The sequence below is a fragment of the Quercus robur genome, chromosome 4 (genome assembly GCF_932294415.1).
Source record: "Quercus robur chromosome 4, dhQueRobu3.1, whole genome shotgun sequence".
Classification (NCBI taxonomy): Eukaryota; Viridiplantae; Streptophyta; class Magnoliopsida; order Fagales; family Fagaceae; genus Quercus; species Quercus robur.
The window spans coordinates 80,279,377-80,294,392 of NC_065537.1; the positions used below are offsets into that span (position 1 = coordinate 80,279,377).

The 15,016-nt window shown below is 31.6% G+C and overlaps 1 protein-coding gene across 1 annotated transcript; it reads right to left on the reverse strand.

Moving 5' to 3' along the window:
* Positions 1-8,501: 8,501 nt before the first annotated feature.
* On the reverse strand, positions 8,502-12,746 carry LOC126723942 (ADP,ATP carrier protein 1, mitochondrial-like). Its single transcript, XM_050427963.1, has 4 exons — positions 12,579-12,746; positions 10,235-10,749; positions 9,763-10,134; positions 8,502-9,059 (listed from the first exon to the last, which is right to left on the reverse strand). Exons 2-4 carry the CDS (start codon positions 10,736-10,738, stop codon positions 8,763-8,765), a joined length of 1,173 nt encoding a protein of 390 aa, XP_050283920.1. The 5' UTR covers positions 10,739-10,749; positions 12,579-12,746; the 3' UTR covers positions 8,502-8,762.
* Positions 12,747-15,016: the final 2,270 nt, after the last annotated feature.

Consider the following 15,016-nt stretch of genomic DNA (forward strand, 5'->3'; position numbering starts at 1 on the left):
AAGGATCAATGTCTAAGCAACTTAGACATAATCCTTAAACCAAACTAGCATGGTGCCGTGAGTTTTCAAAAGCTTGAACTTAAACTCTTGTCTTGTACCAAACCTTGATCACCAAGTCAAGATTCCAGGAATTGTTGTCAATATTACCTATCTTATTATTTATATATATATATATATATTCCAAAACAAAATAGGACAAGACATTACTCCATCACATATATATATATATATATATATATATATATATAATCTCACAACATTCCATTATTTCCACTATCAAACCAATAACGAAGCGAGATTATTTTCTTAGGGGGGACAATGTGTAAAAGTCAAGATATATATCATGTGATTAAAATATATGCAATTTTCATTTAATAGTTATTTAGTATAATTTTCTTATTCTACTTTCCGTTCTGGATCTTGAGTTTAGTGCTACTACAGGCACAGCCATCAAGGTTACGAAGTAAAAGGAGAGCCAATCAATTTTGTTGGAGTATGGACTCGGGTGAATAATAATTTTGGTCTATTCCTTTCCTTTTTCTTTTTTTTTTTCTTTTTTTTTTAATTTTTTGACAAAGATAACTAAATCTCTTTTAGACCTCGTTTGGGAGGAGGAAATGGAATGGAAATGAATAAAAAGAATAATTTTAGAATATTCTTCCCTTCCCCTTGTTTGGGAGTTTTAATGGAGGGAATGGAAAATTCATTCCCTTGTTTGGGAGTTTAAGTAGAAAGGAATCGAATGAGTAGGAGGGAACACTCATTTCTCTCTATTCCCTTAAAACCTCAAATTTTCATTCCCCCGAAATTGGGAGAAATGGGAGGGAATAGAATTAGATTTAATGATTTTTTTACTAAAACTCCCAAAATACCCTTGTATATTCAATTATTTATTTTAAAATAAGGATCTAATAGTAATATTGTTATAAAATGAATCCATTCTATTCCCTCCATGTTGCTCCCAAACAAAATTACTTACATTCCATTCCTTTCCATTCCTTCATTTTAAAACATTCAATCAAGGTTACTTAATTCCATTTCATTCCATTCTTTTTCATTCCTTTCTCTTGCTTAAATACATTCCGTTCCGTTCCTTTCCATTCCCTTATGATCATTTTATTCCATTCCATTCCCTTCCCTTATGAACTCCCAAACGGAGCCTTAGTATGCAGTTCACACGTTCCAACACACTAAGTTATTATAGGGGAAAATTTCTTAGAGATAACCCTAAAATGTTGGTGATTCAAACTCATGATCTCATAAATATCATGAGACTTTAAGAATCACTAAACCAAACCCTTAAGACCATTCTTTTTAGTTATTAATAAAGAAAAACACAGGCTACTTTGAGGGGTTAAGCTAAATTAATATAAATATTTTTTTTCCCAATTAATTAATTTATGAAGTACAGAGTAGATAAAGATTTTATAGTCATAAATTAAAAAGTAAATCTATCATTTTATAGTAGGACAACACCTTTATAAATATGCCAACTATTTTGTTATGTAAAAGCATACCTGACCTGTTTTTGTCAACCTATAATTGTTGCAAATCATTTATTATAATTTTTTTTTTTTTTTTTTGGAGAAACTTATTATTTTCAATATATATAATTGGTACTTTTTGTACCATCTTCTTTTATAGATGAGAGATAAAAACAAATGATGTCAAATTAACTATAATTGTCAAAAAAAAATGGCATTTGGACAAAATCATTTTGAAGGCTTTTGTTTAGGTGGTTTTGTTTTGGTTCATTAGAAAGGAAAGTATGTATAATACAAGTTTTGACTACTTTTGTGAAATTTAAAGTAAATCTGCTGCAGCAGTGCTGCCTTTTCTATTGAAGCATCAACCTACAGGTAATGGAGATCTTTGCTTGAAAAAATGATACTTTTGCTTTTGGAATATTTCCATACACATACTAACTTTTGTCATTCTAGTTTATATTTTGCTTCCAACTTCTAAATGTGGACTTAAAATCTCTGAGGTGTTGTTTTGCTCTTCCTTTTTTTTTTTTTTTTTTAATGGTTAGAGAGTGTAATTAATGTGAATTTTTTACCTGCACATAACTATAGTAACACTCTAGTTTTTGTCAAAGCTGTTTATATATCTCAACATGGCCTTAAGATCTCTTCTTTTTGATGGGTTTCAATTGGTTCAACAAGTTTAGTTTTTTTTTTTTTTTTTTTTTTTTTTTTTTTTTCTGCCTTCAAATTAAAGAAAAAAATTCATTATTATCATGACCTAATTGTAAAAGATAAAAATGATGAAATGAGCTAAATGAGTCTATGGTATCAAAAGTACAAAACACTTCATCAAATTATGAAAAATGATTATTAGTATTTTTTTTTTTTAGAAACATGAAAAAAAGATTATGAATGTGTGTGACCATAAATTTATTATTTTAATTTTGGTAGGTTATAATATATATATATATATATCTAAAGTAAAAATAAAAACTTTGATAGTCAGAATAATTGACCAAGAACAAGAAGAGAGGTAAAAAAATTAAAAAATAAATAAATAAATAAAGCCATTTTCAACAGGCGGAGAGATCTGTGACAGCCGCATTGACAATAAATCTGTCTTTGCACAATCTTTGCCGAACATCTGTAAAATCTTCAAGGTTCTAATTTCTGATCCCTACAAATTGCTCACCTAAAGATTCCAAAAGGTAGTTTGGTCCCCCGAGCAACTAGAACAGCTTTAATGGTAAAACAAGATAAGGTTCATTTAATATAAAGTAAAAATATTTCTGACCTAAAATGTTTGAAACTTCCAACTACTATATCCCAAAAAATAAAAATTTAAAAATTTAGAGACTCGAGAATGTGATATTTTTGGTAGATTAAAATGAAAACTAGTAAAATTTGTTAACTTGATTGTTGTGAAAATTGATGTGTCTATAATATTTATAGAGAGAAATAAAAAAAATAAAAACTTTGCAAGGTAATGATACATGAACTCAAGGAAAACAATATCTATTTATCATATAGTCAATAGTGGTTGAAATATAGAGGCAGGTGAATTCATTTTTGTCAAATTGATATCTTCCAAGCACTTTTTAATTTTTTTGTCCATAGAATCATAGATACAGTGTTCTATATGAACAGGATGCGTTTGTGTTTGCCACTAATTCAATTATGACACCTCCCCCACTCTCCCTTATTTATTTAGGATTTATAAAAAAAAAAAAATTCAACTGCCATTGTAAACTACTAACAAGGCTTACAAATCAAAAGCAAATTGTAAGAATCTTGTCAAGGCATTTAAAATTGTTCCATTGCAAATAAAAGAAAGTTGAGAAATATATTTTCACGATAATCTTGATAATATATATATATATATATATATATATGTGTGTATATATTTTAAGCACACAGTTTACTAGTTACTTGATTAAAGTGAAAATCATATTCTTCTAAGTTCTAACTAGCAATTACTTTCATGTTTCTATAATCCTTATCTTCTCTTTTTCCATGAAAAAAGGAGTCTTCTCTATTTTCATGAAAATGAGCAATCTTGCCGAGCTTGGTAACTCTTGATTGTCACCAAGTGAGGCATTAAAGTGGTTGAATTTATGTCGACTCAAAAGTTAAATGTGGAGAAAATACAAAGCGGTGCTTTCAGCTTTCACATAAGGGTGGGCCTTACACGTGGGTCTCCAATGGGACACACCCCTTATGTGAGAGCCTGGAGCACTGCTCCAAAACTATATAAGTATTACCCTAAATGTGGAATGGTTGTTATGGCTTGTCTATGTTTGTAGCGCAAGCCCTCACCTTTGGGGTTGGGCGACCCCTATCTGCTGTATGCTTTCTTTGTATTTAAAATTGGGAAATTCTAACGAGTGTCCTTAGGACACTCATTAATAATTCATTTAAAAAAAGTTTTTATGGAAAATGAAAAAAAAGTAATTAATATTCTGACAGTTTTTTTATTTCCCATAAAAGTGGTATCAAAACTTTCCTAAAATGGATTATTAATGAGTGCCCTAAGGACACTCGTTAGCATGACCCAAATTTGATTGAGGAATCTTTGTCAAGATCATCACATGTAAAATAGTTCAAGTATCCCTATAATTAAACTGCCACCTCTTAGGCCTAATTGATACTATCATAGATGCCAACTATAAACAATAACTCCCTCAAACACAACTTATTATTGCAATTAGAAGTCTTCTCAAAGTCATCAATCTCTTTATATATATATATATATATATATATATATATTCCCCTTTTCAGTTAATATATTTTAATTTCTATCACTCACATATAGGTATGCCTCATTTAGTATCAATTAAATTCAAACAAATGAACAAGTTAGCATGGTCTAATATTTGGTGTGGTAAATCAAAATTAGGAATAGTCACATCACACCCAACTGGGGCAATAAGTACCTTTCATTCGGAAAGTTGAAGACAATCAAAACTTCAACATTATGTGTCAATTGTCATTGACTTGACGAACCACCTCAACTTTGGACCTTGAATTAATCACTTTGGTGCAAACATGTCATCAAGAGAGCTTAACTATAACTGCTATTTCAGTTGTTCATTTAGTACAAGTTACTAGTAGACTCCAAGACCTTCTATTCTGGTTGTTGATACGTTGAAGAAAATGAGAAAATGATTGGTATTGATGTTATATACTATTTAGTATATTCAAAGTCCATGCATCTTAGTTGTTGATTTGTTGTAGAAAATGATTGTAAGAAAATTTTCCCCTTCTCTTTAATGATTTTGGTAGGATGTAATGGTATTGTTACTCTCTTCAGAAAGTTGGTCTCCCTATAATGTATGCAATCAAATATAGTTGAAGATAGGTCACCAGAAACAGCTGACTTTTTATGTTGCTTCACATTATCTTAGTTAAAACCAGCTTAGTCAATGAATAGGCAATTTGGTATCTAAATAATGCCCAATTAGGTTATCTGTGACTGTGAGGCAACTTTTTTAAGTCAATTTCTTATGATACATGTCACAAGGTGAAGCCAGGAGCAAAGTTAAATGATCTCTTCTGGTGTAAGAGCAAATTGGTACAAGCATGATCATCATATGAAAGTAATTTTCATTTAATTCCAAGAGGTTGATCTAATGATTTCTAAGGTTTGTGTTATTCATGAGATCTTCGATTCACATCCTAGTTAACACTATCAAAAGATTCAAGTCTCCTGAACACCCATTATAAAAGGGGAAAGAATCAAAAGTTTTCATTTAGAATTGGACAATTCCATGAACCTATTACTTTGAATTCCAATAAATTTGTGGCAGTAACTTTTTTTTTTACAAAGTTGAATTGGGATCCCACAGGAATATTGTGACAATGCACTTTGAGTTTCTATGTATATCATAGTTATATATATGGACAATGCAGGGCTTGGGACCACATAAATACCTAGAAATTTATTTAAAAAATGAAAAAGCAATTAAAAGGAAGCCAGGCAAGTTCCTCTATGTGACCAAATAAAAAAAATAAGCTCTTTACCTGTAATAAAGCCATCAAATAAGTAAATGCTAATGTCATGAGATACATGGGACCAAAGTAGACCTTGTTTGCAAGCAAGGAATTGGTCTTTTCAATCCGCAAACACATGCATTGCAAGCAGAGAGAGAGAGAGAGAATATGGAACTTCAAAAGGTTGGTCAAAATTTAACAAAAAGATGAAACAAGGCATCTCTTACAAGTTAATTTTTTGAAAAGCAGCAATTATTGCAAAGAGATTTGCTCTGAATCAACAGATTAAACATTAAAGTTGGATTAGACTAATCATAATAATGTATTCATGTTTGCTTGTCAGCTTGAGTACTACCAGTAATTCAACTCAAGTACACAACAGTCTTAAGCCAAGCACATTTTGGAATCTTTGTCCTATGGTCTCCTTCAGAGATTAAACAAAGCATGACTTGTGGGTAACCTGAAATAGTGCCACTAATATATACGCATAGAGGGATACTTTACTTTTACCCAAATCATTTTCTACAAATAATTGAACTTTTAAAAAAAAAAATTACACAAGCAATTGCTTTCTTTATTTTTTTTTTTTATTATTAAAATTTCATCATTTATATTTAGTATTCATGCCAAAGTTGTTTAGACGATAATATACGTAATGTAGATGTCTCAAAATGCTTTGTAATAGTCAAAAATCTCGTAATTTAGGGTTATTGCAAGAATTTAGATTCGAATCTCCCTTCGCCCAATTTATTGTAGACAAAAAAAAAAAAAAAAAAAAATTATGCTTTGTGATCAGTAAACTATTTGCCTTAATAAGGACTTGGAGGACCATAAAACACATTCATCCATCTCTGCACACGACATATAACATAGCAAGAACATTGATGAAAATTGCAAATGCAAGTGGAAAGCCTTATAGTTGACATGTTAGTTGCCATGCCACACAAAACAAGGCACCTAAAACCACAATTCTGTGTGAAATGCCATATATGATGATATCACATGTTTCGCATTGGTTTTATGGCCCTTCTGGTGAGGCTTTTTTTTTTTTTTTAAATAAAATTTTTATGAGACTTCTGGTGAGGCTTTTAAAAGCAAAAAATACACCTTTCTAGCCGTTTGCTAATTAAATGATGCAATAGTTTTTTGTCACTTGTGTGAAACAGTTTTGTGATTTTGTCCCTATTGCCATTTTTAGATATACTGTCATGCTTCCCAACAATTGCTTTTCAAAACAGCTCAAACTCGGGTATTCGAGATGGATCCAACTTGCTATCCAGTTAAGGATTAAAAATCTGAAAATCGAGGTCGATGTCATGGTCAACCTCGATCTACTTCATTAGCATTGAGGGGCGTAATACCCTCAAATTGCAATTTTAGCAACATACTCGCTCTGACTAAGCTTTACTCGGGTGTGTATTGTTAAAAATTTTTAACAACCATAAATAGAAAGTGTGTATATATACAAATTACTGTAGCTAGATGGTAAAAATAATATATTATATTTTATTGTTTCTCTCTTCTAATAAACTATTATTAACAATTTTTTATTGCTTTTTTCTCTCTCTTCACATTCTCTCCCTTTCAAGTAAATAGTAAATAAAAGATATTTAAATGAAGTGGTGAAAGAATAAAGATTAGAATGTTAAATGTATTGTAAAATAAAATGGTATAATAGATAAAGTCATTTTTTTAGATGGTAAAATATACATCTTTATGCAGGCTAGGATATGAAGACATGATTTATCTACTTCAAGCACTTTATCTCATTACATGTACAGCTCCAACTTGGGTATTTGAGATGGGGTACAACTTGCTATCCAGTTATGGATTAAAAATCTGAAAATCTGAGGTCGATGTTATGGTCATCCTTTGATCTTGATCTACTTAAATGCGAGTTTGGCATTAGCTTTTTTTTCCTCAAATTTTAATCTTATAGCCTTTACGTACTGCTTTTTAAAACTTACTTTTTTAAGGTAAATATATATACTATAGCTCGCAAAAAGCTAAATAATCTAATGTCAATCACACACTAATCAGCTCGATGTACATAGTTTATCGACTTCAAGCACTTATCTCATTGCATGTACATGGTTTGAGTTAAGACTCTAATATCATTGACGCCACTCACACACACACACACAGGGAATCCAGTGTGGATCTCGTTGCAAAAGTAGGCTACCGTCTACTTACAAAGTTACAAACTCTCTTTTCCACCCTTCTTTTGTGTACTAAAGCCCAAAATGAGGTTTATGCGAAGTAGCGTGACTTACCCAAAGCACTTTTGTCCTGGTTCTTAATCAATTGCATATAGTTTCCATTCACCCAAAAAAATAAAGCTGCAACTTCAGATATCAGATATGTTTAAAGACCACAGTCCAACCAAACTGTTCACATATATAGAGATAAAAGCAAAGTTTTCGATAAAAGCCTAAAACACAGCCGGTTATTATTTGCTAGAATCCCGAACAAAACAGTAAAACTTTTCCAATCCTGTAGACTATATATAACTGGAACCCCGAAAATCCAATCAGCTCAGTAAAAAAGACAAGCCAGGTAAGAAATTATAGGATCCTAATTCAGAAATCAACCATGTAAGAAACCAATGCGTAAATTCTCTACATTTCATTAGCACCAATCGACTCTGGTTGATTCTCAACTGTAAAAGGAGTACTTATCTATTATGATAGAGATACCAAATCAACCATGTAAGAAACCAATGAGTGAACACTGACAAAAGAATATAGAGTTGAATTGCATAGTATTCACTCATTCACTTGTTACAAATTTGCCTGGTATGTCTGTCGCAAGCAATACTTTCATCAAAATCCATCATTGCACCGTGTGCAGTACTGCTTCCAATTCTTCGTTTTCGAATTAAATTTGCAGTACCCACTAATATGAAATACTCATAAAACAGCATTTGATAACCAACAATCTATGATAAAATTCATCTCAACATTCAACATATTCATCATTTACCGCAAAAGAAGCAAAATCCAGCATCAAATTAAGTCCTCATTCGTAAACAAAAATACCAGGACATATATGAAAGTATCCTCCTTAAATTATAGAGAGAGCTGAAGCTCAAAAGAAGTAACAGAGGCATTGACAGTCACCTCAATAAATCAGGTTTATAGGATCAGAATCAATCCAAAATTTTAAATTGGTTTGGGATTTAACTCCCTCTAAAACTGAATTATTTGAGCAAAAATTCGCCGGAATAAGTTCTTGGAACTCAAAAAGATTTTCATCACCATCTAGAAGCTAAAATTGGCACAAGCCAGGAAATATACCCCTGGTTAATTAAGCACCACCAGATCCGTATTTCTTTCCGAACACGATTAACTGTAACTTGTCATAACCGGCAAGGACACCAGCACCAGCAACAGCACGGAGGATGTTTGCACCAGCACCCTTGAAGAGAGACTTGGGACCCTCATTCTTCAGAATCTGGGAGAATGCATCCAATGAGCTCTTGTACTTGACAGCTTCACCGGAGGTCATCATCATTCTTCTACGAACAGTGTCAATTGGGTAGGATGCAAGACCAGCACCGTTGGTGATGAGCCAACCAAGGGCAAAGCTAGCAAAGAAACTATCCTGTAGTCATCAAAATAAGAGGGGAAGAAGATGTCAGGAATCAGAAAACTGACTCATGTGCCAGATTGATACAGCAGTTCAATACACAATTAAAACAAAACTGAATTTTTAACCTACATTAATAATAAAAAAGAAAGATGTCAGAACAGAAACCATTAAAACCTAATAAAAGATATTGTTTATAGATCCTAATTTATGAAAGAGAACAAGAAAGCAATGGTAAATATATCTGGCTTTTTATCAACAAGAAGCTCACTTGACAAATGGCCAATAATAGATCAATTTATTTAAATTGTAGAAGTTTGAAGACCTCTTAATTTTTTTTATGGCGTGGAACCTCATAAAAGGCAAGGCCCTTTGGGCACTCCTGGGGAGAAAACCCCAGATACATGACCCCACTAGCCAAAACTGTATATCAAGTATCCCAAGGGACCCTCTGGTGGGAATTCCAACCTAGGATGTATGGGTCTACACAGCTCATCTCAAGCCTCCCAGCACTAGGCCAGACTCAAATGGGTTATAAGTAATCAGACATGTAAAAATATCCATCCAAGTCATGTAACATGTCAGTTGCATTAAGATAAATTCATTAGATCATATGTCATCACTACACAGATGTAGCATTAAGTCATGGCCCATGCAAGTATAAGTAATGCCAAGTGCTGTAAAGTACAAGGAACAACATAGAAGAGACGCTGCTTACCGCCAAATCTCCAGTCAGGAGAACTGGCTTCAAAGAATCATACATTCCGAAGTAGAGACCACGGTACACGATGATACCAACACATGAAATGTTGAATCCACGGTAGAGACCAGCAATACCATCAGTTGCCAGTGTCTTTTTGTAGACATCAACCAGACCATTGAATTGCCTCTCTCCTCCCTTCTTTGCAGCCTTAGCGTCATTAGCCAGACGGGTACGGGCATAGTCCAGTGAGTAAACAAAGAGAAGGGATGAAGCACCAGCTGCACCACCAGAGGCCAAGTTACCAGCAAACCATTTCCAGTAACCATCCTTGTCCTTCTTGAAGTTGAAAAGCCTCTTGAAGTAATCCTTGAATGCAAAGTTCAAGGCCTGGTACAAGTTTCATAGAGCAAATATTGGCATTAGAAGCTTGAAAAATAATACTTTTTCAGACAACAAAAAAGGGGAAAAAGATAATAAAAATACGAACCTGAGTAGGGAAGTAACGGATGACATTAGCAGTGTTCCCTCTCCACAATGAAGCAAATCCCTCTTCCTTAATTGTTCGGCCAAAACAATCACCAATACCCTTGTAGGGTTCAGACAACCTCCCGGATTTAATCATCTCATCCTGGTTCTGAATCAAAAGTTTAACACGCTCAATTGGAGCAGCAGCTGTTTTGGATACAGCAGCAGATACACCACCCATAAGGAAATCAATGAGAAAGTTTCCTTTCTCTTTAGGGGCTGCAATGAAAATTGGGGAGGCAGTCGATGCAACAGCAGATAGATCAGTAGTAGCTCCACGAGCTGGCATTATGGGATACTGGAAGGCAGCATTTGAGTAGTTTCCAAATGTGGCACGCCTTTGGTACAGAGCTGCCTGATGGTAAGCACCATCAAAACTCTGAACATCCATGGAAATACCAGAGCGGAGATGGAGCTGGCCAGCTGCCTTCTGAAAGACTGTGGGGTGTTGAACCTGATCAACCATTTTCACTTTCCCTGCAAAATATGAACACTTTAACATCAAAAATAGCTGATACCACAAGGAAACACAACATGACAATAAAAATCAACATAGGCAAGAAAGATAATAATCATCCAAAAGATATCATTCTAGCTTTTCCAACCAATGATGCTTAAGAAATGGCAGTGATTTACAACTGTGCAACATTAGACAATACATGTAGTCTCACTAACAATAAATTTCATTGGAATATTGAAACTGGTCAGCCATAAATAGAAGACCAAACTTGAAAAATTCACTCCAATGCTTGTTCAATGATATCTTGATCACAACTAGGAATGCAAAACCACGTACTACTAAAACATAAGTTACTCAAACCCTCATAAGGTTTTATTGTGGTATCAGGATAGAACATAGAATGTATTTCATAAATGCCTAAAATTGGTGCATGTTACAAGTTTTTTTTTGGGCAAGTGACACAAGCATCCAATCAGTATAGTACATGGAATGTATTGCATAAAACCCCAAAATAAGTAAGTTACACAAGCACCCAATGGGAAGGCATGTTACAATTAGTAGCATAGTGCCATAGTGAATTTACAACAGCAAAAGTAAACCCAATAAGCAGCTCAGTCTGACACCTCGTTTCACAGCATAAACGAGTATAAAATTATAAGACAATAAACATGCTGCTAATAAACCGTGTAATACATATGTCCAATCTCTACTTCCATACCAAAGTTCTAAAAAAGACATCATCTTGCGAGACGCAGGATTAAAACACGTAATTTGCTAATACATCTCCAATATTTACAAACACGTATTTCATGTTAATTAAAAACCAATGGCTATGAAAAAAATGTTTAATAGTAATTCAATTAAATTCAATGAATAATTATCCGAATACCTCTTAAATAATTGCTAGTAAATTGTTGACATAGTTCATAATCAGGGTTATATAAAAGGATCCTGTTAACCGGTGCCATTAGGACATTTGTTATATAAAAAGCTGTCAAAAAAAATTAATTACTTTTTATTTTTACATAAAAAGTTTCTAGAAATATTTTCTAAACCAATGCCTCAGGGCATCCGTTAACTTTTGTTTTATATATAAATACAATTCAAAAAAAAAAAAAAAAAAACTTTTGCAAAACATATTATCAGTCAACTATATATATATATATCTGTGTGTGTGTGTGTGTGTGTGTGTGTGTGTGTTTATAATTATAAGATCAAACTCGAAAAGCGGAAAAAGATAGTAGCTGAAAATGAAAGCAGAAAAAAGCGAATCCGAATATATACAATTTTTTTAGATACTTTTAAAAACAAAGCTAGCAAAAGTAATATCAAAATTGAAAACAAAGGGAAAAAATTGATCAGATCTAACATAAATCTAGATACGAAAAAAATGTTACATCTAAAATTAAACTAAAAACTTAATCTAATAGTAAATCAATAAAAATCGAATTTTTTTATATTATATAGTTAAAAACGAACTGAAATGAGCACAAAAACTAACAGATCTAATAAATCAGATATATTTAGACCAAAAACTAATTAGATCTAGAACACGCAGCTTGAAAAAACGGTTATATAACCAAAAAAAAAAAAAAAAAAACGAATCAAATTAATAAAACGCCGGTTATAATAACGAGTCTACCTTTCAGTACTAGTGTAACTAAGCTAAACTTGATTGATAAAAATGAAACAGAAACCGCGTAAACAGGTAGATCTAACAGAAAAAAAACTGAATCAAACATAGCGAAACACATGCATGTGTATAAATAGATATCAGATCTAAAGAGATTTGCAATAGAATCAGAGAGAGATAGATATTTTTTGTGTTTTTTTTTTTTTTTTTTACCTGTTGAAGTCTCCGCCTTTCGCTGTGAAGTTGAAAGAGAGAGTTGCGAAAGGCAGAGAGAGAGAGCGAGGAAATGGGAGCTTTTTTTTTAGTGTTGTGCGGTGGAGAGGTGAGGAGGCTTTGAAGTGAAATGAGGCGTTTATATTGACTCTTTGCGCGTGCGGCGTGAGGGTATTGTTGCGTTGGGCGTTTGGTGTGGTCCATGTGGCTGAATGACTGTATTTTTCTTTTTCCTTTTTTTTTTTCTTTAAAAAAAAATGTTACAATTATAATATTTACATAACAAATTATAAGCGACTAATTATTATTTATTTTAATTTAAACTCCGTAACAATCTGTTCCATAATATTTGTTGTAAAAAAATTATAGATATAGTTTTTTTTTTTATAATAAAAAAAGAGCTCACGCGAGTGATTACTGGAATAAAATTTTCTAGACAATTCATTTTTCTAAACTCGTAGATTTGATGGGTCATAAAGACTACTTATCACTACGTCGTGTTGTAATTGGTGATGGAAATTCAATTTGTTTTATATGTTTGTATTATGAATGAGGGTTCTCTTTTCATTTGATTATGAGGTAATAGAGATACATGTCATGTTGCCACTATGTATATGAGGACTTGTTTGTTTTTTGATAACAAATTAGAAAGGTAGAGGAGCACTTTAGGCAAGTCAAATGCTTGATTTTATGATTAAGATTTTTTTTTTTTTTGAATAAGAGTGTATAGAAATTTGATTTTATATTCTACCATATATGATAGATGATTTTAAATGACATGTGACACTATATTTACTTTTAATTTTAAATATGTTAACCACCGAAAAGGTTCGAGATGCGGGGTTAGCAGCATGTTGTAATTATTTCTCAAAAAAAAAATATGTTAACCACCAAATTTTATCTTGAAATGTAATCTTTCCATTTTAAAAGAGCATTCTCTATAGAAGAAAAAAAATGGTACTTTTCCATTAGATGGTTTAAATTAAATATTAAACAATTTGAGAAAATAATTACAAATTTTTTTAGATTTTAAGAAAAATTAAATACTACTTTATTAATTTAAAATTTTAAATAACATGATACTCTATATATACATTGTTAGATGATTGAATAAAAGAGTCTATTTTGGTAATGGCACGTAAGGTTTAAAATTTTTGAATGGTAGATTGGTTGTCATTGATGTTACTTAATACTAGTGAAGTGAGATTGTCAAATAATTTAAACAATCTTCTGAAAAAATTTTATTTAGACAATAACAAATGATGTATTTCACTTGTACTCTTTAATTGTCTTTTTTTCTTTTTTTTATTTTTCCTTTTTAAGCTGATAATTAAGTAGGATAATAACAATTGTTGATGTGATAAGTGGTTATCTCTATATATTAAAATGATTTAGAAAGTTAGTTATGGTTTCAAAAAAGTCAAAAATACCCCTAATCTAATTAGATAATCTTTATTCTTAAAAAAAAAAAATGGGGTTAATATTATAATTCAACAAAATTCAAAAAAAAAAAAAAAAACTACCTGAGAAACTTTTTTCTTAAAAATTAATACACTCTCTATTTAAATATATCTCACACAAGTTTGATACATTTTTTTTTTCACTGTTTACTCTATTTCAAATCATTATTTTAGTTTCTTAAAAATTCTTTCTTATATAACCTCACTAATAATAGATAAATTCAAATTGAAAAATTACATTAAATTCAAAAAAATAAAAAATAGTCTCATCGCACTTGCGGAGTGTGTATGATGAGGCTAGTTAATAAGTAAAACAATAATATAAATGGTGAGTCTAGATGAAATCTAATAAGAATTGGTCATATCAACAACTTGTAGGAATGTTGTAAAATAATTTATATTTACAAATATATATATATATATATATATATATATATATATATATATATATTATAGAAACAAACTCTTTATAATTTATAGTAACAATAACACTACTCTTTCACTTTATACGATGGAATGAATAAAGCCTATAAAACCTATGGGGTTTATTACTAATCGGATTAAAGTATACAAAGCAAGGATTATAATAATAATTTTTTTTTTTTAAATGTATACAAAGTCAATCCGAAAATTGAAACTTTTGGAGTATGCAATTTCCTTTTATCAGAAACTCTAATTAGAAGTATGGACCAAAAGCTTTTCATCTCAATTTGGTATTATCGCGTGGTAAAATTTGGAGGGTTAAAAAGCAAATTGATGTACCTTTGTTACAATCCATTCAAATCCCATGCAAAACATGTCAATTTTGTAGTCTAATCAAATATTGCCGGTCAAATTTTAAACATTCATCTTTTAAAGGAAGAAAAATGTGACTTTGGTTGTGGAGCAGTCATCAATTGTGAACGAGGCAACTGGCTGGCAGCATGTGTCGAGTAATGTTAGAATCTACTATCTATTTATTTTTCATAATTTGTTTGG

Excerpts from the sequence above, each read along its gene's own strand:
- LOC126723942 (XM_050427963.1), bottom strand. The coding sequence starts at position 10,738 with ATGGTTGATCAGGTTCAACACCCCACAGTCTTTCAGAAGGCAGCTGGC. Across the intron at positions 10,135-10,234 it reads TCCGTTACTTCCCTACTCAG|GCCTTGAACTTTGCATTCAA; the intron begins GTTCGTATTTTT and ends AACTTGTACCAG. Across the intron at positions 9,060-9,762 it reads TCCTGACTGGAGATTTGGCG|GATAGTTTCTTTGCTAGCTT; the intron begins GTAAGCAGCGTC and ends TGATGACTACAG.